Genomic DNA, 25,120 nt, shown 5'->3' with positions numbered 1-25,120 from the left:
CATTAATGTGCTTCAAAGCACAAGCCGAAGTTGTGCCGGAGTTGAGAACTCATTTTCTAATGTTACTGGTAGGGTGTGAGAGGCCACCTGAGTTTTAATAGCTCTGTTTGTGAACCAAAAATAACTTCCCTGTGTTTTCATTCCTTGAAAGTCTATAAAAGGCAAGACACTGCTAGATTTTAGCTGTAATTTATCATTGTTTTTCATTATCCTTTTGCTTGATTACTAGAAAGGAATTGAAGATTATATAGTTTTCTGACGCAGTTTGCTTTTATGCATTGGTTGGTTCCAATTTAGAAGACTGTTTTCTATATTTTATATAGCCAGATTAAATTTTTATCAATGTACAACGGAAGTATGTCGAACATATAAAGTGTAACATGTGATTAGTTTTGTCATACTTATATACATGTGTATACCGCTTGAGCATATACCTACTAAACCTTCGTCACTGCGATCAAAGAAAGGAACCATCCAGTACCTCAGAAAGCTGCCTGTGGCCCTGCCCCATCGGGAGCCAACCACTGATTGGTTTCTATCATGTTAGATTAGCTTTCATTTTCTAGAAGTTTCTATAAATTAATCATAAAGTATGCTATTTTTGGCAGTGGGACCTGGCTTCTTTTATTACACATAGTAGTTTTGAAATTCATCCATATTGTTACCTGTATCAGTAGTTAATTCCGTTTTACTGCTGAGTATTATTCCATTGAGTAGCTATACCTTTGTAATGATGAACATTTGGGTTATTTTCAGTTTCGGGCAGTTCCAAATAAAGGTGCTGTCGACATGTGCGTATAGGTCTGCGTGGACATTTACCTCAATTTCTCTTGAGTAAATACCTAGAAATGGTATAGCTGGGACACATGGTAGGTATTTAACTTTCTGAGAAACTGCTGGACTGTTTTCCAAAGTGGTTGTACTATTTTACGTTTCCACCAGCAGCATGTGAGAACTCTAGTTACTTCACACCCTCACCAACGTTCTTAGGGTTGCTCTTGTTAATTTCAGCCAGCTCATTGTGGTCTTAATTTGCATGGGCTAATAGGTTTATTTCCTTTGAAAATATAAGCCTTAATAATTCTGGGGCACTGTAAATGTGTATGAATAAATTTATTCTAGTGTGTAATTATGTGACTATCTGTATGTATATTAAACTGTTGGTTAATTTCATGTTTTCAGCAGTCAGTTTTTAATAGTTTATTGCTTATGTCATTAGGGTTACATGGCTAACAGTTATGATAATTCTGAGGATTTTTCATTAAAAAGTTAAAATGTTGAGAATAATTTAGAAATGATTGTTAGTACCTGACCAATACGTATACATATGTTTCAGTAAGTACTGTTTAATAAAACCTCTTTTTATACAGATTAGGCTTAAATTTTAAAGAAGCCTGGCTTTGTCTTTGATACATTAACAGTGCTGCTTCTTACCAGCCATGATCACAGAAGCTTTTGCTCCTCAGCTTGGGAGAGTACATGGTTTAAGGCCTTGCCTGCTGTGATGAGTTTGGAAGTCAGATGCCTGTAAAGGGGAAAGGTGGCCTTGAAATGGTAACATCCTCGTTGCAATTGAAAAGGGTGGGAGCTAGACAATTAATTTTTGTATGGAGAAAGCAATGTGGATGTTTTCCTTACAATTGAGTTTTGACAATTCTTTTTTATGATAAATGCCCCTCTCCTTTTTGGCGGGTGATATATGATTTGCACATAACTTCTCCAAAATCAATGAGTTGTATTTTTGTTTTCTAAATGGTGTCTTTTGTTCCGCAAAAATTCTTAATTTTGACCAAGTCTAATTTATCCTTTTTTGAGGGGTTTATAGATTATTTTACATTTCATGTCCAAGAAATCTTTGACTTAGGGTCACAAAGGTGTTTTCTTATAAAATTTTATAGTTTTATAATGTGAGCTAAGTTTTGAAAAATGTGCAAGATAACTGAGTTAAATTTTTTCGCAAATGTATAGCCTCTTTTTCTGATACCATTTGTTGAAAAAGAGTATTCTTTTGCTGTTGAATTACCTTTGCATCTGTCAAAAATGTGTTGGTCTATTTCGGAGTGTATTTTGTTCCATTGATCTGTGTGTCTGTCCTTTGCCAAAACCACAGTGTCTTGAGGACTCTAGGTTTACAATAAATCTTGAAATCAGATATGAGAGCCTTTCAACTTTGTTCATATTCAAAGTTATTTTGCCTGTTCTAGTTCCTTTGCCTTTTCATTGAAAGGTAGACTCAGCTTGTTGACTTAACAAACCTGTAGAGATTTTAATTAGGATTCCACTGAATGTATAGATTGTCTTTGTGTATCTAATGGTTTTCCAAAGCTTATGGTTTACCGAAATGTGTGTTCTAATATGAATGTGATGCTGTTGTTGTGTGCCATGGAGGCAATTCTGACTCTTAACAGTCCTATAGGACAGAGTAGAAGTGCCCCGTAGGGTTTCCTAGCCCTGTAGGGTTTCCTGGGCAGGAGCAGATTGCCAGCTCTTTCCTCCCGAACCGCCGACCTTTCTGTTAGCAGCTGAGTGTGTCTGATCATTGCTAATTACAGGTTGCTTTTGGTTGTCTTATCTTAACAATACTGAGTCTTCTAACTCATCAGCATGGTACATCTACCCATTATTTAGTTCTCCTTAATTTCTTGCATCAGTGCCTTGAAGTTTTCAGTGTTCAAGTACTTTATGCTTTTGGTGTTAAACTGTAAATGGTACCGTTTTTTATATTTCAGTTTCCAATTTATTGCTGGTATGTAGAAATAACAATTGATTTTTGCATACTGACTTTGTATCCTGTGACCTAACTGAATTCGCTTTTTAGTTCTAGTAGTTTTTGGTAAATTCCTTTGGGATTTTCTCTATACGATTTGTGTCCTTTGAAACTAGAGACAGCCTTATCTCTTTCTCTTCAATCTCTGTGCCTTTTATTTCTTTTTTTTTTTTTTGCATTATTGCAATGGCTTGGACCTCTAGTATGTTCGGTAGGAGTGGTCAAAACAGACATTCTTACCTTGTTGACAGTTTTAGGAAAAAAAGCATTGAGTATGATAGCTGTAGGTTTTTTGTAAATACCCTTCATCAGATTGAGGAAGTTTCCTCCTGCTTATCATTTGCTGAGTTTCTGTGATGGTTGTATGTTGAATTACGTGAAAGGCTTTTTTTTTGCATCTGTTGAGGTGATTATATGGCTTTTCTTGTTGGGTCTGTTAAAATGGTGATAGACATTAATTTTCAAATGTTGAACCACCCTTACATTCCTGGGACAAATGCCACTTGGTTATAAGGTATTATTCTTTTTATATATTGCTGTGTTTGATTTGCTTGTACTTAGGATATTTGTGTCTATGTCCTTAAGAAATACTAGCCAGTAGTTTTCTTTTGTTGTACATGTCTTTGGTTTTGGTAATGTCTGCCTTATTTAAAATAAGTTGAAAAGTGATACTTTGGAATTTTGTAGAATTGGCATTACTTCTTTCTTGAATGTTTGGTAAAATTCACCAGTGGAAGCCTCCTGGCCTTGACGTTTCTCTGGTTGAATATTTTAAAACTCCTTCCATTTTTAAGTTTGTTTTAGTAGGTGTATGTAAAAACGGCATGGGGGAGGTGTCTGGCCTCTAACTTCACCAGAGGAAAGAAGAATCGAGACCAACAGCCTAAGCCTGATTCCTGTGAGGTAGAGGTCAGACGCGCCTCCTCTTTCTACCGTCTTCACCAACTCTGACACCCACCGTCCCTCCCACAGCACGCTCTACTCTGCTGGCTTTGATAAGTTATTGTAGTGGCCACACAGAACTCAGACCATACTCGCAATTGTGGGGTTTAGTGCGGGGGAAGCAACAGTTACATACAGTTCAGGCTCAGGAACACTTAGAATACCGTTTTTTCATCAGGACAGCATCTTCCCAACCGTGTTTGCAGGGATGCCTCCACCTGGCACTGAGACTCTGCTCAAAGGCCCTCGGCTCTCTCTCGCCTTGTGCCGGGAAGCCCACTGTGCCATCTGCTGCTGCCAGGCCTCTGCTGCTGGGTCTCTCCTGCCACTGCGTCTCACCAGCTTCAGCGTTACAGCTTGCCCTCTCTCTGTCTCCTGTATCCAGGAACTTCTCAGCGCAGGAATCCTGGGTCCAAATGACACGCTCTCTGCTCCTGGCTGTTCTTCCTTGGTGGTGGTAGGATCCTCCTCTCTGCTCTGGAATTGGCTCTCTTGGTATCCAGTTCCCTTGGTGTAGGCCATAATTGCCCTATTACACAGTCCCGCTCAGTCATGTGGGTGGGAGTTACAAGACTATGTCTAGAAAGGCCACGCACAAAAGTAATTAATCACACCGCAGCACGGGCCTCTTGAAGTTATGTATCTCTTCTTCACTGACCCGTGGCAACTCGTATCTTTTAAGGATTTTGTCTATTTTGTCTTTGTGTTACAAATTTTAGGTCTTGTATAGAATTGCCTCATTATCTTTTTCACGTTTGTAAGGTGTGTAGTGGAAACCCTGGTGGCGTAGTGGGTAAGTGCTACAGCTGCTAACCGAAAGGTCAGCAGTTCAGATCTGCCAGGTGCTCCTTGGAAACTCTGTAGGGCAGTTCTGCTCTGTCCTACAGAGTCAGTGTGAGTCGGAATTGACTCGGTGACAACGGGTCTTGGAAGGTGTGTAGTGATAATCTTCTTTTGTGTTCAGTTTTGTAATTTGTGTCTTCCTTTTTTTCTTGGTTGCTTTAGCTCAGGATTTCTTAACTGTTAACATTTTGGGCCAGATAATTAGTTTTAGTGGGTGTCTGTCCATGCCGTTTGTCATAGAATGTTTAGTAGCCTCTCTGGCCTTTGCCCCCTAGATGCCAGGTGCACTCTCCTGGTCAGGACAGTAAAAAGTGTCTACAGATATTGCCAGATGTCTCTTGATGGGAGGTGTTGCACTGTGCTGGGAGCCAGTGGTCCAACCGGAAATTTCTCAAGTGTTTTCTCCCACCCGCCACCCTCCCCATCACTTCTGGTTTCATTGGTTAATTCTTTACTTTTTCTGGCATTAATTTTACTTTGTTTTTATTTATTTATTTTTTTAAGATAGAAGCCAAAATCATTGATTTGAGATTTTGTCTAATATAAGCACTTCAAGTCATAAATTTCACTATAAGGAATACTGTGCCCCCCAAATTTTGATGTGTAGATCATTTCATTCAATAAAAAAGTATTTTTTAATTCTCTTGTGATTTCCTCTTCGCCCTGAGTTTTTTAGAAGTATGTGGTTTACTTTTCACGCATGAGGGAATTTTTCAGATGTCTTTCTGTTATTGATTTCTAGTTTATTTCCATTATAGCTGGAGAATATTCTTTGTATAATTTCCGAAATTTTAAATCTGTTAAGGTAGTTTTATGACCCAGGATATGGTCTGCCTTGGTGAATATCCCATACAGGCTTGAGCAAATGTACGTTCTGCTGTTCTGAGTGGGAGGGTGTTCCTTAAATGTCAGCTAGTTGGTTTCCAGGGTGGTTCTGGTTGACCGTGTTCTGGTTGTTCTGTCTGTCCCTGTGGGAGGAGTGTTGGAGCCTCCTGCAGCCCCTGTGGATGCGCCCGTTTCTCCTCACAGTCCTGGAAGCTTTGCTACATGCGTTTGAAACTCTGTTGTTAGTGTCAGTATCCCTCATCTTGGGCTCCATTCTAGGCATCTTCATCCCAGTGATAACTACTGTCCTGACTTGTAACTACCTAGATTAGTTTTGCACATTTTTGTATTTTTATATAAACAGAATCCTTGAGCATGTATGTTTCAGTTTATTTGCCGAGATTTATTGAATCTTAATTTTCTTTACCATCTCGCCTTAGAAATAACATGTTAGATGTAGTTAAAGCCCCTTTGTGCCCTTCCAAATTACCATTATTCTCCCTATTCTTTATCTAGAACATGAGGTTTGTCCTTATTGATAAAGATTTTATACTTTTACTACAGGTATGCTTCCATGGAAGTGTCTGTGTGTGATGTATATTATGTGTTTATATTTGTGCATGGACATTTTACATGTAGTTTTCTGAGTTGACACAAATGGATTATGCTCTATATGTTGCTGTACACAGTCGGTCTTTGGAAATAAGTGTTCAAGGTTTATCTGTGTGTCACGTGAAGATGTCATACTGTCATTGTAGCAGTCACGGTGTGGGAATGTGCTGTAGCTTTTTATCCGTTTTCCTGTGTAAGGCCATCAGTCTCTTCTGTTGCAAACCTGCCAAATAGGCTCGGACACACCTCTGTGCAGGTGTCAGTGTCTTCTTAAGACAAGTATCACTTAGGTGTGAGTGTTGGAGGCACTGTGGCTTCACAGCGATCGGTCAGCAGGCGCTCCTAGCACTTAGAGGATGTCGGTGAAGGTATACAAAACAAAATCCACATACATACGTAGGTATCGTTGATGTAGACAGTTTGAAAGTGTAATGATGTATAAAGGTGTGTGACTAAAAGAAATCTGGTTTAGATTTATAATTTGAAGGCCCCCCCCCGCAAAAAAAAATAGTAGCAGGGTTAAAGAGTAAAAGTATGTAATATATAAAGGACCCTGTCACTAAGTTGATACTGAGATCGTTATTTTTTGTGTTCCTAACAGTGTAGCCTCAAAGTAAAAGTAGAAATAAGAATTTGACAATTATTTGCTAAAATTATGACAAATCTATAAATCTACGGTTGTGTGATAGATTTTAGCAAATGGCTGTCAGTAGCTGATACACCAATCTGAAGAATTCTTACAAATGATAAATAGAATGTTTGAAATCTGCAATTAACAAGCTTAAGCTAATTGGTATATATAAAAGAACTCTGCACCCAAGAAGTAAATGGTAGTCTTAATAAATACCTTGAACATATAATTTGTTAAATTAGAAATCAATAATAAAAAGATTATGTGAAATAGGAAATCTATACAGTGGAATCCTAAGACACATACTTCCAATGCACTTACAGGGGACCTTGTTAAAAGTTAAGAAATGTGGATTAGAACCAGGGCTTTGTACTGGTTCAGAACAGGTTAGTAATTTCTGTGGAAAAAAAGGACTGCAAGTATATCAGCAACCAAATCTGTTGGCAGTAGTATTTTGACCTGAGTTGGAAACAAACAGCTATGCCCCTCTCCAGGATAGCAGCTGCCTGTGCAGTTCTGAACGTTTGTCGCTCTCCGCGTTCCTGTCAGTGATGTTGCTCTCCAAAATTCCTGCCACAGTCCTTCCTCCTGGAAGTTTCAGTAGCCCATTATGGGAAATTGGATTCTTGGCAGGACTGTGGAGAGTGTGGCACGGTCGGCCGCCATCTTTGAGCAGGGCGCAGCTGTTTGTTTCCTACTGGTGTCAAAATTCCACAGGCAACAGATTGGTTGCTGTGTGATGTGTATGTAGCCCTCGTTTATGTTGGCAGTTACTGAATGGTTTTGAACTGGTTCAAAGCCTTGATTAGAACAGTATCGAGAATGCCACATAGCTACTACACGCGGGAAGAGCAGCTAAAGCAGTACTTAGAGAACAGTTAATAGCCTTAGATAACATATAACTTTTTAAAACCTACAAATACTGCTGGTTTCTTGCCAAGTGCTTAGTTCGTTCACACAGTCATGGGACTAGGAAGCAGTGCATCTGGCATTTGCAGTCCGTTCTCTTCATTCAGAGCTCTGCTCTTAGTTCTGATTCTAAATACAATTTTTGTACTTCCCATGTGACAGTTTTCTTCTCTGATGTCCCCTTTGCTTGTGCAGTTTAGTGCCTCCCTGTGAAATTTCTTAAGAGTTAGGAAAACTTTTGAAACACCTTGAGATAGTTTCCAAATCCTATTAAGAGGTAATTATAGTGAACCAGTTTGTTTTCATATTAATGCAATATGTTTTATGTCAAGAAGTAGCCATTGAAAACGCAATATTTTGTTTTCTATTTTAAATTTAATTGCTAATATGCTTGGTGATACATGTAAATGTGATGGGAAAGTCTTCACAGCATTGTGTGAACTTAATTAACAGCAAGTACTTTTTCTGTTAACAATTGGAGAGAACCATGTTAAGTTATGAAAAAGTGCTTATGGTTCTGCAGGAAAGGAGGGAGTCTCAGTTAACACCTGTTAGTCTGTCGTGTTTCTGTTTCAGCTGAGATTCAAGCTTACCGATAGTTCAATTGCATAGTTTTAGGGATTCTAAGGAGGAGTAAGGATTTGATTCTGCGTTTTTCTTCAGCATGAGAAGGTATTAAATATTTGTCAAGGCAGAAGGAAATGTACCTGGTTACAAAGTTGAATTTCTAATCTGTATGATGTAAAAGAGTTTGCTTTTACGAACCTTTTACTGTTTCAAAAAACCCATATCCACCATTGCAGACATACCATTTCCATTCAGTCCCTGTGTCTAGTCGTCGTCAGAATTTCTTTTGACTGTCTACATATGAATTTATCTCAGTACACTTTTTCCATTCACTAACGCCATAAATTGACACCGCTAATTTTCTCACTCATTTTTTTTAATTTTGCCTTTTCTCTTTATGAAAGGGCTATTATCCATATTTCCCACCCAAATTTGTTCACCAAAGTGACCCAGATTTTTTTGGGGGATTACTTTTGAAGTATTATCTTTGTATTCCAAAGCAGGCCCTTCTGAAACTGATGATGTTGATGAAAAACCCCCCCTTTCGAAGCCTTTGCAAGGTATAACTTTTCACTTCCGTTTCCCACGTAAACTGTTAGTATTCAGTGTTTCTTTATATTGGGTAGACTGTGTTTTAATATTTATATCTATATTTTCTAAATGGAAAAGGAAAAAGAAATGTATTTGGCCTTTTTTTAATAACATAGAAATGAACTTCACAAGCAACAATTTTTCAAAACCAATTTTCCCTTTTGTGAATCTAGTAATGAATCTCGAAATGGGTACATGACACACTTTGATGTTGAAGGTAAAGTACGCATTTATACCTTATATCAGAACAGTCAGAGCTAAGGCTGTTGTTGTCTGGTTCATAACGTAAATATTGATAAGGCCGTGTTGATTCTTCGTGTTTAGAAAGATTGTGAAATACCATTTAGAAATCCCTAAGTTTATTAGTGGGTTTTCTTTTTTGGGAATTTTTGTATAGTGTTCCCAAACTTGATAGTCATAGGCTATCAGTAAGGGCTTTTACTTATATCTGTTCTTTGAGTGCAAAAGATTTATTCTCTTTAGGCTTCCTTTATAGCAAAAATGTAGTTGCTTATTTCAGATTTTAAAAGAACAAAAAGGATGCGTTCAGTCATTTTTCACACGCACTCACGTCATGCTATGAACGGGAGGAAGAAGTACCTTAACTGTTGTCACTCTCTGCCCTGTGCTTCTTGTTTAACCGCTATCGTCTTTTTTATTGTCTCCCATCCATTTGACCTGACGTCTGTTTTCTTTGACAGTAAACAACCTGATATTTCAAAAACCCAAATGTTAAAGTTCTTCTTAAAAAGGAAGAAAAAAAGGAAGGAGTGTGTAGAGAAAGTATAAAAGCAGTGATTTTAAGAAGTTAATTAAAGGTTAATTCATGACTATTTAGATGTAGAGATTTACTCAGAGTTTTAAGTTCTGCTGAGTTTTCATAATAGGAAGTAAGGTAATTACAGCATCATAAAACTTAGACATTAAAGCCAACAGATACGATATTTTTAATTCAAGGACACTAGATACTGAATGATAGCTTTTGAGCCTCTAGTCGATCTGATACATGTTCTTTAAAGTACAGTTTCTGAATTTAGTTATCAGTAGAACAAAAAAATCTTAGATTGTGCTTCTCCTCCCCCAAGTGACTTTTTCTCACTAATAGGTAAACTGTTTTTATAAGTGCTTTTGAAGGCAGTTTTTCAACCATCCCCATTTAAGGACAGAGAATGAGTATCCCGGGGCAGTGTGGGCACTTAGATACATGTCTTAGGTTTTTTCTTTCCTGTTTGTGAGTAAAACGTCTGCGCTGTACGATGAGCCTGTTTACCTTGTGACTGCCTAACCTGATACATTGCTTTATGTTCCAGTTTTTAGAAGCAGGCAGATTATATTACGTGAATTAAAATGCTTTTGAGACTAAAGGTAGTATCTTAATTTCAATTTATGAGTTTCCTTAAAATACAATTTTGATTAAATTATGGGGATTAAATTTCCATTATTTCCACCACAGTAGACATGGAAGCAAGTAACGGGATAGGAAACGTTTCACAGCAAAAACTGAACTTGTTTATCTAGACTTAGTTAAGTTTCTGATCAAAGAAGAAAGAATGTACTCTGATTTGTCTTTTTGTGTATGTGGGTCCTTGGTACTTTGAAACATGGTGCTATTTCTCAAATTCTGATCTAGATTAATAATTTTATTATGTAGTTACAGTTACTAATATTATATCCCCAGGCTACTTAGGTTTACTCCGTATATTTGTATTTTTATAATAATTTTTTTAGCTTCCAAATAGAAAAGTGTTACATCTATTTTCTGAATTAGAATGGTCACATTACTTGAATTACTGAAGAATCATATTCGTATGTTTTGTTATAAGCCTTAAATTGTTGGCATCGTTACCTAGTTTCTCTTTTCATCTTTGAGTGTCATTCTTTTTTATTGGTTTACTATATATTATTTTCTTTCCTTTTAGGAAGTCGTCATTCTTCAGAAGGCAATGAAGGAGCAGAAGTGGAAGTACCAGCAGAAGGTTAGAAAAATGGGATTTTTTATTTTGTTGTATCTTTTCTATTTTATAGAGAATATTACCGTTAAAACGTCATTTTTTGGAAATAAAAATGTGATTGTTTCGGTATAACCTCTTAGCCAACAGGTTGGTTGATATTTAAAAAATTACTACAATCCGAAGTACCTCTTTGAGCATACTGATTAATAACTATGTCTACTTAAAGCATATAGGGCTGGAAACTCAGTGGTAAGTAACGTAAAGCTCTTTATAATGCAGATGCCCCCCCCCCCCATCTTGGTCCATGTTAACAATGTCTTAAGACGAAATTACTTCCGTATTTTAAAATTAAAATTGTTACTTATTCTTCATCCATATTTTAAAATGTGATATTTAATACTGCCAATCTTTTAATAGGTTAATATATTCTAGACAAATTATTAATGAAGTTTTTTCCTCTTTTTTTTTTTTTAAATACCGTCAAATAAAGAAACTCCTATGTCAGTTTACCAGCCATACTAAAGTTATCATGCAGGATGCTTCTCTACTTTTAAGCAGTTTACATAGTTCCACAGAATTTTTGTAGATTTTTCTCAAGGAAAAAGACTGTTAACGTAACTGAATCTTGTTTGAAAATCACTGTTTCTCTCATAAACTGTTTATGTTTTGCCTTATTTTTCTAGAATAAAAAGGGGACCCTATTCTGTAACTGTTGATATTCCTTACATTTCCTTTTTTATTTTACTTTTTACAGTCTTTGATCTTTTGCCTTCTTTGAGCGAAGGTGGATTAAAGTCCCTGGAATGTAGGCTCATCTTTCCAAATTCAGCTGTAGTATTAGGGCTTCTAACTGAAATACATTTCTCTCAGAAATATTATATTCATTGTTAATAGTGTTTCCCATTGCTTTGTGAGCTCTTTGATAGAATGTGTGGTTGACTTTATGTGTTACTGTCTGGAGGAGATAATCAGAAGTTTCCTCTTTACAAAACCCCCCTGCTTTGTGTAGGTGGTATTTAATCTGCAAGAGTGCAAGACGTAGGTACGCGGCACGTATGGTATGAAGGTTCATTAGGAAATCTGAATTGCTTTATGCTTTTACAATTCTGTCATTGGATGTTGGGCTTCACAATACTTCATTTTTGAGATTTTTATTGTCGTAACAGCAAACAAAAAAAGAACCAAACCCATTGCCGTCGAGTCAGTTCTGACTCATAGTGACCTTGCAGGACAGAGTAGAATTGGCCTGTAGGGTTTCCCAGGAGCGGCTGGTGGATTCAAACTGCCGACTTTTTGGTTAGTAGCTGTAGCTCGTAACCACTGCGCTACCAGGGCTCCTTTATTGTCATAGCACAGTGCTAATACAGTTGAATCGAAGCTGAGTTCTGGCCTATATTTCTTTACTAACAAACATGGTCTTGGGCAAATCAATCAACCTCTCAACTTTTGCAAAACGAAAGAGGGCTGATGAAAGTGCTGTCTAGCTGAGCTTCTAGCACTAACATTCATTCTGATGCACATTGGTTTTGTGTAGTAATAAAAAACTTAATTTTTTAAAGTTTAAAGTTACATACAAAGTTAGGGCCTATAGTCCTGTATGCATTTGTTAATGGTCATTCTCTTGAAGGTTTTTATTGCAAAAAAATTGTGGTTTCATTTAACAGTATGAACCACTCCTGAGATTCCTGAAAGGAGAGGAGAAATAGTAACCAAAGTAGAAAACACTTGTTTTTATTCTAGCATTTTCTAATTACAACAGGAAAATAATCGTGACTTTGTTTATAATCTCATTACTCCATGAGTGCAGATTTTTTGAGTCCATAATTCAGGTAACTTGGTATTAATCAGTTTTCTGGAGTTTTTCTAGTTTTTGTTTTCTCTTACCCCAGTTTGCAACTAAAAGGGTCAACTATTTTAATTTTATTAATATGAAATGAATTAAAATGCCATTTAAATTATACAGTAGGCTGCTCTTGGAGTATCAAATCAATAAAATGTTGAAACATGTGGAAAATGCTTAATAATGAATGTCATTTTAGAATTTTATTTTTTTCAAGATTCTACTCAACATGTCCCTTCAGAAACAAGTGAGGACCCTGAAGTTGAGGTGACTATTGAAGGTTAGTTATTTAAAAGCCTTGATTCCAAAGTATACTTCTGGTCATAAAAATATTTGTCACATTCACATTGCTGAGTATGTATTTCATTCTTTCTTAAAGGAAACTTGTGAACAAAATTGAAATATATACATTTATGTGTGACCAAAGCCGCCCACTTCCCAGCAGTGCACCCCAGTGCTTTGGGAGTTTTAGACAACAGAATTCAGGCCCACAGGTGGACCAGGCTCTACTTTCTGTGAGTGGGAATTGGAAATTAAAAAAGAAAACTATGACCAGACTTGATGCACACAAAAATAGATTTTATAACCTTTTGGGGTATGATAAAATCCCCCTAATTGGGCCTGGAACCCCTAAAGCGGAGTGGAAAGTTTTGGTAGTTCAGTCAATCGTTTTTAAGCAGGTTCTCTCCTTACGGTGTTACGTAGATGCTAACATGTGATCTGTCCTTAAAAACTGCTTTGAAGCAATAAGCTATGCACATATTATAAAATAACCTCTATAGCTAGGATTGCTTCAAACCTAGTTTTTTCTTCACAGGTATGTTTGAAATCAGATGAGCCAGTTTGCCCTTGAATTATTTGAAAATTCAGCTTATATTGTTATAAACAGTATCACTTTTTATGTTAAAAGCATATTGACTTTTTCTTTTTAAATTTATGTCTCATCCTTTACCCCCTAAGTAAAATACTGAAAGAACACAATAAAGTGCTCTGTGTAAAGCTTTCTTTACCCCTAGTCCCTGTCCTCAGGGCAGATCTTAGTTTATCATGTTTACTTTTGAAATAATTTTATGCATGTATACACACGGGCATATATATATTTTTTTTTTTTTTTGCAAAAATGCACAGCTGTTTTTGTGTATAACATTACAGAACACACACACGTCATGTAACATTTCCCCCCATATTTAGCTGTTTTGGTACTTTTCCTTTTTTTGACTGCCGCATAATATTTCTTTGTTAGGATGTTGTCTCTTCTGTTTTTAAATTAGCTGTCCCTATTCGTGTCAGTGGGTTGTTTGTAGTGTTTGGCTACTTCAAACTGTACTCAAAATGTTTGTCTTCATTGCTTTTAAAATACACATTGATTGGTAGCTTCCATCATAGGTAATGTTTTCTGAACTCTCAATAATTTCTTTTTGCTTATTAATATAATTCTACTAACATAAAAGCAATTCTGAGTTACAGTCTAGCGTTAAATAATTGAAATTTCACTCCATTTTAGTTACCAGAAACCTTATGAACTAGCAAAGGAGAAAATATGAAGAGCATATCAATATTATAAACATTCAGGAGTTTGTCCTTTTTATAGAGATAAGAAAAACGATGTTAAAAAGACAATTGTTGAAATTATAAAAATAAGACTTACAAGTAGGGCTAAAAGTAAAATTGATTTATCAGCTCTTAACTCAGATAAGGGCTGCATAAAAATTCTTAGGAAGTAAAAGCTTGCTTTGATCACGTAAAACCCTTAAACAAATGTTAAGATAATCAAGAAATAAATGGCTTAGGAACCTATAGAGTGTGTCAGGGAATGAAAAATTCCATTTCTTTTTCAACTACTGCCAAAGGCCTGATGTGATATCCAATCTTGTGATCAGGTAATAGAATTTAGCCAGGCAGTGTTCTTTATGTTCAGTAGACCAGTGAAATACCACACTTGCATAAGGCAATTACTTTAAAGGTAGCATTTTACCGTGGCATATGTGTTCATTTACAAACTGTTTATCAACCATTAATTCAATGTGTAAGTTAAAAAAAGACAAATTTTTCCTTTTTACCCATATGTTAAGAAATTGTCTTACGTTTATAAGGATGGTCAAATGAGAACTTACATGAATCTTTGGTTGATATTTATTTTTTCTGGTACGATGACTGCTACAGCGTAGAAGCTGTCTCAGTGGTATGTATAGTTAGAAAATTATGTTTTGTTAAATCCTCATGGTAGAAAAATATACAGGCATTAAAATAGTAATTTTTGAAGAAAATAACATGAAAAAGGAATTCTAATGTAATAAGTAAAAGGAAACAAATGTATATAAATATCCCGACTTTATGTAAAAGACTAGTGTAAAAGGGAAAAGGGGTACAAAATTGTACCAGAAGACAGTCTCAGCTGTGTTTGGAAGAAAGGTAGAAGTAGAAAAAGCAAGACATACCTGCTCACCTGGGGATGATTTTATTTTCTATCATAGTATCTTTTTACATTCCCCAGTCTATGGAAAAGGGCGGGGGGTTGCCATCAAGTAAGTTTTTCTGATTTTCCAGTTTTTTTAATACGACTGCGACATTTTTATCTGAAATTATGAAGAGGCTAATTTGGCATTGACATGTTTTCTATACAAGGTGATGTTGCTCACCTGTGGCTAGTAGTGTGCTCTGAGGCGTGTGAAGTCAGTAGCGTATATTTAAAAGGTGTGTGACTTTGGTTTGGGAAATAGGCCTTGGAGGAATAAAACTGTGCGTGCCCCCATTTCATGAACATGACTGCATTTCTGGGCGATGTCGGACCGTTGATAGCTGCAATATCTATGTGCAGAGAAGATGTTACCTTAGACTTGTTTAAGGTCCAGCTCTCATGAGAGTACTTAAAAGGGAAATTTTGGGTTGAAACGTTTCTTTATTGTGCAGTTTTCTTTCAGGAACTGTTTCTCAAACTTGAGTCATTCACATATGTTCGTTCTGTTGGCCTAACTCTTGTATCGTGATTTACTTAATTTTTTTTCTTTAAATTGATTTCAAGTAGATTCATTCTGTGCTTTTTGCATCTTACCAAGTCAAACTGTCCTTTATATCGTGGGCCTAGTCTGCCCATTTTACCACTTCGTTACATACATTGAAAGAGAGAAACACCTCAGCTAAGGAGTGCGATTCCACGCGCAGTCGGTTCGTACTCACTCACGGGCACACGTACCGCCATTTGGGTAACATGCTTCAGAGCCTTCATGATGCCGCTGTATTTTTAGCAAATAGCACACCCACATAAATAACACGCGCGTGCACACACACACAGTGCTCAGAAATAACGAGGTCATGTAAGACCTCTGTCATAGAGTGCCCACATTTTCAGAAGTGAATTTTAGCCTCATTCACAAGTCAGTAAATGTTACTTTTGATCACATTTGTATCATAAAGGTATATAAGCTCTGGTCAAGAAGTCCTAGATCGAGTTTGGTAGCACCCCAGTAATCAGAATATAAACCATCAAAACCGTGCTTTTGTTTCTCCTAAGTCGATAATTATATCCCCGTTGCTTTTGAGTGATCAGTTGGAACCAGGAACCTACTGAAGCCTGTCCCTAAATCACGTGCTGTCACTTGGGATTGGCAGACAAAGCGAAGCCTGGGATAAATGGCATCGAGCACCTACCAATAGGAATCTCTATTCAGTCTGCATGATGTAATTATCACCGTCACCCTCTGACTCTAGCTTTTCTGTTGTTGTCAATTTTAATGTAGTGAATAGCAGCTCTTTCTTAGAAAAAGTTGTTGCTTCAGGTTATGGTTTCTATTAAGAATAAGAGGTAATTAGAAAGAAACAAAAGAGCAAACTGATATCTGAGAGATAAGTTGGGCCTGATGTTACCGTGACGGAGAGTAGTCGTGTTAACTTCAGAGAGGTAAAGGCTATTGTTGAAATAGAAATATTGCTTATTCACTTATGTTACTGTTTCTACTTGCTCTTGCTAAGACTTTACATAAAAGAGATTCATGTATCTTCTATTTGCTGTGTTAAGAAAGCTAAAAAGTAATTATACACATGTATTTGTAGAAATTTTCTTTATAGATTAACTACAGATAATGACTTCCACTTGGAAATATACATAAAACCTGATGTTGTGGTAAGGGTTCTATATTTTTGATGATTTGAACTAAAAATGCATTATATATTTCAGTTACTTTTATTTATTACCTTTTGAAAAGTATTTTTTCTATTGCTTTTATTTTTAATACTTATTTGATAAATAGATGATCATGACTGCTGCCCTGCCTGAATGTTTGTCACTCCTTTCTTGTTGAGAAAACATTGTGATTAGTCCTTTACTAAATTTGGAAGTACTTGGTTTTGAAGATGAGAGAAGGACAGAAAAGTTTCTATTGCTCTTATTTTAAAATATCTACTTAAAGCAGTATTTGTAGAACATACTAATCAAAAGTCTTGGTAGTTGAAGAGAAGGCAGGATAACAAATCCAATGTTTGTAATAATCAAAAGCATGTTTTGTACAATTTATGTGTCACACATGTGTCATGTAATTTACGTGTACAAAGCATTTTACTGATATTCTTCACATTTCACCCGTAGAAACACCCTATGATGTTGAACCATTATGCACATTTCGTAATTGGACAAACCGAGATACAGAGGTACTCTCTAACCCTAACCCAAGACCACACAGCTGGGATTTGGAAAGTCCCCCTCCCCCAATTTGACCTCAGAGTTGTGAGTTGACCCTCTTACAGCGCAAACGTTGGCGAGTGATATGTACGTTTTGGGCCACAGAAACGTTAGACACTGATCAGATGGCGTGACAGGGTACTTGGTGTAGGGTTTTTAGCTAAGCAACTGCTATAAAGTAATGAGAGAAACAGATACGAGTACAGAATATGATGGTGAGCCTTTTCAGGAAGATTTTAACAGAAAATTAACAAATCCTTGCCTGCCTTTGGTGTGTGCTTTTAGGGTTGTTTTTGTTTGTTTGTTTGTTTGTTTGTTTTTTAGGATTTAGCTGAAGACCAAACCACTTCTGTCTCAGCTGATAACGGGATTCAGAAGTGAACTGTGGGGAATAATAAGTAGAAGCCACCACCTAAGGAGAATTACTTTAGAATTGGAGATGCCATGCATGGACGTCTTGATTTCTTTGGGGGCAGTTTTATAGAAGAACTGAGTTTCCTGTTACTTCTTTCCACTAGTATGTTTCAGAGCCAAACTAAATTTGTGAAGGGGTGAGTGACAGAGACAGGAGCGTCAGGAGTGTTTTGTTTCTTAGTCTAGATGGTCTTTGTTTCCTCATCTTCTGAAACTTCTCTGTTAGGAATTACAAGATACGGGTGGGTTGTCGTTCTAGTTTGGCCGTGAGACCCTGTATAAAATCATGTAACCACCCCTTTTCTTAGGGAAATTTGTATCAACCTTGTGCCTACTTAAGAATTATAAGGGAGAAAAACTGAAATGAGTAAACAGGGCATTTCAAATGGTGCAATGCTATATGAATACTGGGAAACCCTGGTGGCGTAGTGGTTAAGTGCTACAGCTATTAACCAAGAGGTCAGCAGTTCAGATCTGCCAGGCGCTCCTTGGAAACTACGGGGCAGTTCTACTCTGTCCTGTAGGGTTGCTGTGATTCGGAATCGACTTGGCAGCAGTGGGTTATATGAGTAGTGACATTTTGCATGTTGTTAGGTGCTGCCTGTTCACCCCAACTCATGGTGGTCTCATACACAATGAAACACTGCCTGATTCTGGGCCAGTCCCATGATCAGTTGCCAGTCAGATCATTGTGACACATAGGGTTTTATTGGTTGATTTTTGGAAGTAGGTCAACCATGCCTTTCTTCTTACTCCAACTCTGGCTTTTAATTGGAGGAGTAAACAGAGCTAAACTGATGATACAGGATGGCTCTTGGTTCCACAATTGAATGTGAAAACCTTGTGTCATCTTAAGTGAAACCATTAAGCTACGTTAGGTCTATGTATTTCATACTCTGTTGTATTTTTACACAAGTATCGAGCACCTTGTATGTTTGTTTGCCAACCCCTCTTCCCTCCTCCCTACGAGGTATTTGTAAGGGCCAGGGCTGATAAGCCAGTTTTTTTTACACGTTGCTGTAAAAAAAAAAAAAAAAAGTTAGCAGAGCACGTCTATGGAAGTACATCATGGAGGGGGGAGCTGTTGGCAAACAGATGTAGAAGGCTGCATTGTTTGCGTAGAAATACAGTCATTGTGTCTTATTAGCACCGGTGTCTTTCATCAAGTCATGAGTCACCTTAGTCATACGCTTGCGAGTATATAAAAAGACCCTCGCATCTTGTACACCTTATGTTTGAATTTTGCGATCTCTTTACTAGAACCAGCCCGTTATCCATTATATTGTGCACAGTTTTTCAGTTTATAAATCTGAATCTTAGACCCCCTTAGGATCATGCCAGGAATTAAGCGCAAGTCCTACACGGCTGACTTCAAACTGAAAGTCGTTGCGAGGGCGGAAGAAACAAGCAACAGAGTGGCAGCCAGCGAGTTCGATGTTGGAGAGTCGTCCATTCGCGAATGGAGGAAGGAGAAAAAGGAGCTGGAGAAAATGAATCCGCGAAAACGTGCACGTCGCGGGCCCAAAGCCAAATGGCCGGAGCTGGAGAACGACTTGAAGGAGTGGATTATTTCTCGAAGGGAACAAAATCAAGCCGTCTCTACTGTTGCAATTCAGATCAAAGCGAAGCTTCTGGCAAATGAAAGAGGAATCCCAGACTTCAAGGCAGGTTTTGCCTGGATTTCTAAATTCATGAAAAGGAACGGCCTTTCTGTGAGAATGAGAACTGCGGTTCACCCACAGGTTCCGGATGCCTGAGAGCAAACGGTGGTCAACTTTGAAGGGCTCTGGGAGTTGGGTGATGATGACGATGGTGATGTGATAAATGAATAAATTAAAATGGCCTATTTTAAGACAACATAATTTCTTCTGGTGACTTTGTATTTGTTGATTTCAAAGACATTGATTATCAAAAATTGTTACAGTTTAAAATTTATGAAAGTAATAAAACTACATCTGGTTCTTACATAGTTCTAGGCGTAGGATAATTTCTTACTAATTCCTGGCTGTTCATTCATTCATAGTCGTTGGTTTCAACATGGCATCCCATTTCCATCATGAGCCCGTTCAGTTCACCATTGGCTGCACTTGGTTTAAGAAAATACCTACCTTAAATGAAGTCTCCCTGAGATCAGTTTTATCCTGGTAACATTAAATCCATTAGAAAGAAGAAGAAAAAAATTGAAATCAGCAACATAAAAATACGATCATAGCACGCTTATGAAAATAACGTGCAGGTGGTGGGGCTTGTGCGGTTTGCAGAAAACGTGCACGTTATTTGTGTGAAAATACGGTAATGGAAGAGGCAGGATGCACATTTCTGATGTGGAGCGTGTTGGAGTTAACCCAGGAAGTTTACTGGAGTATGTAAGACTTTAGTAGATTCATTGGGAACTTTGTTTGTGTTAGTGTGCCCAGAAATTCATGATGCACTGTGAAAGGATATCGGGGAAATGACAGGAAACCGCTCTGTCGCCCCCTCCAACCTTCCCAAGCAGGAGGCTAGATGAAAAAGCATGAGATATCCCCACGCATACACCGAAAGCTTTGTTTCAGTCTACCCTGGAGGGAATTCAGGGCCCATCTACTGCTCTTCTAGACCCCTGTGTGTCTTCAGGTCCTCTTCCCTTTTTCCTCCATGTGGCCCCGGGCTGTAGTGCTCCTTCCTCTCTCTGTGGTCACTGTGGTCCAGGTGACCACCATCAGCTGGCTGCCCAGCAGATTCTTCCTAAAGACCAGCTGTCCCAGCTGTTCCCTTGCCCCGTTTCGCCACTTTCTTTCCCCAGTGTCCTACCAGTTAGCCCTGCCAGGCTCATAGTTTGGTCTCCAGGTACCCCTAGAGTGATACTGTGATGGAAAGGAGGGAGAGGATTCAGGAGAGAGCAGCAAAGATTTAAGACATCCAGAAGGTTGCCTTGAAGATTCCTGGCAACTGGTTATTTCTGAGAAGGCTGGCTGCAGTGGAGGTAACAGGCCAGAGTGCCTCACACTGCTTTCCTTTCATGGGTGATAACAGAAAGAGGGTGAACAGTAGAGCCGCCGGCAGCAAGGCAGGCTGCCATCCTGTCAGAATACCCTCCAGGGCCACAGAGTGACAGAAATCAGAGCATCTGCCAGGCAAGCCAGAACCAGAAGCAGCCACGTGACGAGCGGTGAGACACACTGATCCTGGGTGTGAAAGTCTGAAGTAGAACGGTAACAAGTCCTTCCTGTCGTCACTTACCCTGTCCTCTAGCTCTGACTAAGAGGCAAGAGTGTCTGGAAAAACCAGGTCAGGGACTCTTGTTTTCACTTTGGTTTTGTTCCATAACACTCAACTGACTTTTAAATAAATAGTAAAAGAACACCGAAACCCTCAGAAAGTGGTTTGCTGTGCAGTTGAACACACAGACTCTGTTTCTCAGCTCGATATTCTTCCTTAAGTAGTTTATGAAACAAAGGCAGACTGACTTCTGCTTCCCGAACCAACATCCTTCCCTCCTGGGAAGCCTTTTCCTGTGTCCATCAAGATGAGTCTTGGCCGCATGTATCTGGGCTGGGCTGGGCTGGGGGTGACGTGAAGATGCCCCTGAGATGGGATATTTTATAAGATTCAGTCTTTGAGTCTGCGATACAAGAGGGAGTGTTCTAGAAGTGTGTACAGTCACAGACAAGGATTCTTGAATCAGAAGAGCTCTTAGAGACTACCTGGCATTTCTCATTTTTATGATGAAGAAACTGAGCCCCAGAGAAAGGAGACGAGTATCCCAGGGCCTCAGTGGGTTCATAGAGCTGACTGTTAATTCTTGTGCAAAATCTGATTAAGAAATCATTTAGATATAAAGGGTTTTGTTGGACAGAAAAACCATTAAGGAACATAGACCACCCCTCCAGAGAGATAAGCTCATCATGTTACAGGTTTTATCGGTTTATGGTGGAGCACCACCGCTCGCCCATCGGTCTGTCCTACAGTGGTGGCTCGCATGGTGCTGCGATGCTGGAAGCTATGCCACCGGTATTTCAAACACCAGCAAGGTCACCCGTGGAGGATAGGCTTCAGTGGAGCTCCAACACTAAGGCAGATGTGGAAGAAGGAGCTAGTGATGAAATAAATTCTAATTAAAAAATTGGCCGTGGAAAACCTTATGAGTAGCAGCAGAGCTTCATGTCATGTTGTGCCGTAAAATGAGCCCCTCAGGTTGGAAGGCATTTAGAAGACTCCTGGGGAAGAGCTGCTTCCTCAGGTTAAAGTCAACCGTAAAGACGTGGATGGAGTCAGGTTGTCAGGGCCATGACTTGTTGATGTGTCAGGACTCAAAAATGAGAAGAAAAACCTGTGTGTTTGTATTCACAGTAGAGACGTGGGATGTATGATATATGAATCTAGGAAAATTGGAAGCCTTCCAAAACGAAATGGCACGCGTAAAGGTCCATACTCTAGGCATTAGTGAGCGGAGATGGAGTGGTGTTGGCTGTTTTGAATCAAAGAATCGTATGGTCTGCTATACTGAGAATGACAACCTGAAGAGGAATGGCATTGCATTCATCGTCCAAAAAGAACATTTCAAGGTCTATCCCGAAGTACCTTGCTGTCAGTGATAGGATGATATCCATATGCCGACAAGGAAGACCCGTTAATACGGCTGTTACTCAAATATATGCATCAGTCACTAATGCCAAAGATGAGGAGATGGAGGATTTTTACCAACTTTTGCAGGCTAAACTTGATCAGACGTGGAATCGAGATGCACTGATCATTACTTGTGATTGGAATGTGAAAGTTGGGAAATCGAGTTTCTCAGTCACAGTAGGCACACTTCACGCGGTTGTCGCTGTGTGTGGTGAGCGGCTAACGGGTCACACAGCACTTCAGAGCACGTCCGTCGTTGCAGAGAATCCCACTGGACAGGCTGCTGGGACCGCTTCCTCTTCCCATCTCTTATTTTTCTCCCACGCACTTTTCTGCTTGCCACGGTTGTAACGTAAGTCAGACGTCACCTCTTCTTTGCCACCTGGAAACAAGGATCCTGTCCTCCCGTCCCAGACCCAGTGCCGTAGAGTCCTCCCATAGCTGTATGTAAATTCCTCCTCTGAACCCCTCATGTGGTGGGATACTCGTGTGCACGTTTGTCTTCCCTGTTGGGTCACTGGACTCCTCAGGGCAATTACTGGATTCCGAATGCTAGCCACCGGGCAAGAGACATCACACCTTGAAGCCTCGATTTTCTCATCCGTAAGATAGGAACACCAAGAATGCTTTCCTCTAGGTATTGAGTGAGCTAACTCATCTGATGCACCGTGTCTGACACAGAGGACATCCCCCTCTTTCTCAGTCTTCGTTTGTCCCAATGCCTGGTACTAGGCCTGACACCTAAGCATTTGGAGATAGGAGCAGAAGGTTGCCCCCTGATATCTGGGTATCGATTCTGACTCCTTCAATGTTCTACAATAAAGGGATGTTGCGACCTTCCCTCAACACTTCTGTTGAAATTAAATCAGACTAACGTGTTTTTGTTTTTCTGCCCTGTTGGATTTAGCTCCCCAAAATATCACCAAAAGAACCAGCGAATAAAGCAAAGCTGAGTTTATTCTTACGGCGTAAGGAAGAGCACTGCCATAAGAGCGTTAGTATCGGACAAAGTTGTGGTGTTTGTTTATTTGACCCTGAAGGAAGAGCACTGCCATGACAGCGTTAGTATCGGACAAAGTTGTGGTATTTATTTGACTCTGAAGTTTAGTTTACGGTGAGTCGGGGCGGGGGGCTACTTGATTAGTATTGGATAAATCATGATGTAACAATTTTGGATTCGTAGACACAAGAGAAGGATTTCAGAGCCAGAATTTCTAAGGGTCAGGTAACCAGCAGTCAAGAAATCGAAAGACATATACCATTGGGCACATCTTTTGCAAAAGACCTTTTTAAAGTGTTCAGAAGCAAAGAAGTCACTTTGGAGACTAAGGTGTGCCTGACTCAGGCCATGGTGTTTTTAGCCACCTCATATGCATGCAAAAGCTGGACTGTGAATAAAGAAGAATTGATGCTTTTAAATTATGGTATTGGTATAGAATATACCATGGACTGAAGAATGATCAAGTCTGTCCTGGAAAAAGTACACCCAGAATGTTCCTTAGAAGCAAGGATGGGAAGAATTTATCTCACATACTTTGGACATATTGTCAGGAGGGACCAGTCCCTGGCAAAGAACATCATGCTTGGTAAGGTATAAGGTCAGTGAAAAAGAGGAAGACCCTCAACGAGATGGACTGACAAAGTGGCTGCAACAACGGGCTCAAGGGTAGCAACGATTGGGAGGATGGCGCAGGACCAGACAGCGTTTCATTCTGTTGCCCATAGGGTCACTGTGAGTTGGAACAGACTCAATGGCACCTGACAACAACAAAAGCATATAACATGTTGTTTGATGCTTTCTGTTGAGGAGTTGGTTGTCCTTTTAGGAAGCTCCTAGAATGAACAACGAAGTTTTAAACTTCCGTGCAGTAGTTTCCCACAATAGTTTAGTCATGTTAGTATAGACTGAAAACGGTGTGGATATAGGTGGTTTCAGTTCTCAGTGCTTTTTCAGAGCTAATAAATAAAATTAAAGGGAATGTATCCAAGATGCTGAGGTCATTTGTCCCACCAGACAGAGTTTAAAATGGAAGACTAATCTTTTGATAATTCAGAAGGGGATTTGAGCTTTTGATCACTGTCTCACTCCCTGGTTTTCTTACGATTTTCCACCCTCCATTCATTTCAGTTGAATGCCACCAGTCTTGTGAGGAGGCACAGCCGGCAATGCTCGTTCTCCCTCCTTGAAATCCCCTCAGGGCCATAAGTTTTCTGGTTAGACGGCAAAGAAGAATTTCTTTCCAGACTTAGTATAGTTTCTACTCCTTGGAGAAAGGGCATCTCTGAGTTTGACCTTCCACAGACAGCATGTGTAGGGTACCCTTTCATGACCACCAGTACATATAAGTACCCCTTACATTTTCTGTCTCTGGAGGTGTATTGGCAGGCTTTTGTACCACTTCCAGGATGTGCTGGTATGGGGACAGGGACACTGATGGTCGGTGCCACATGGCTGTGTAGAGAGGTTATGTAGGAGGTCATGTGTTCTGGAGAAGTGATTGTATGAAACCTGTGTCTGCTTGGGTTTCTATATAGCCGGATAAGGCTTGTCAGTGTATTTCCTGTTTCCTGTGTGTTACTGAGAAGGTGCAGTGTTTGGGGTCAGGTAATGTTCAAGCGAATAGCATGTTTTCAGGCACAGTGGAGTGTAAGCTCGCGTTGTAGCACCTTGATGTACTGCGTGTTCGTTTCCTGCCCTTGTCAAGGACTCCTCAAGGACCTGTCTCCTGGTTTATGAGCTGTGAGCAGTTATTTTGCAGTAAGAAGTAATTAATTCATTGCAGTAGTGATATTCCCACGGCAGCACTTCCTTTGGGTGCTTTTATTTTTACAGGAAGCTGGAATTGCACAGTGTATTCTCATTTTGGTTTGGAGGTGTGGTATTGGTGTTATCCTGATTTTGCTGACCCTGGAATTACTTTTTCCTGAAACACTCATCTTTTTC

At 39.1% G+C, this 25,120-nt stretch overlaps 1 protein-coding gene across 12 annotated transcripts in view; it reads left to right on the top strand.

Annotated features, from left to right (window-relative positions):
* LOC126087354 (general transcription factor II-I) overlaps positions 1-25,120 on the top strand; it is a 138,715-nt gene that overhangs the window by 55,971 nt on the left and 57,624 nt on the right. For 3 of the 12 annotated variants that reach the window (XM_049904759.1, XM_049904763.1, XM_049904762.1), the window contains exons 10-11: positions 10,607-10,663; positions 12,697-12,759. In XM_049904759.1, the coding sequence (XP_049760716.1) occupies positions 10,607-10,663; positions 12,697-12,759 (120 nt within the window). The other 9 variants (XM_049904760.1, XM_049904765.1, XR_007519738.1 and 6 more) reach the window with 8 other exon arrangements.

This window comes from Elephas maximus, chromosome 12 (assembly GCF_024166365.1).
Source record: "Elephas maximus indicus isolate mEleMax1 chromosome 12, mEleMax1 primary haplotype, whole genome shotgun sequence".
NCBI lineage: Eukaryota > Metazoa > Chordata > Mammalia > Proboscidea > Elephantidae > Elephas > Elephas maximus.
This window is presented reverse-complemented; position numbering and strand designations above follow the sequence as displayed.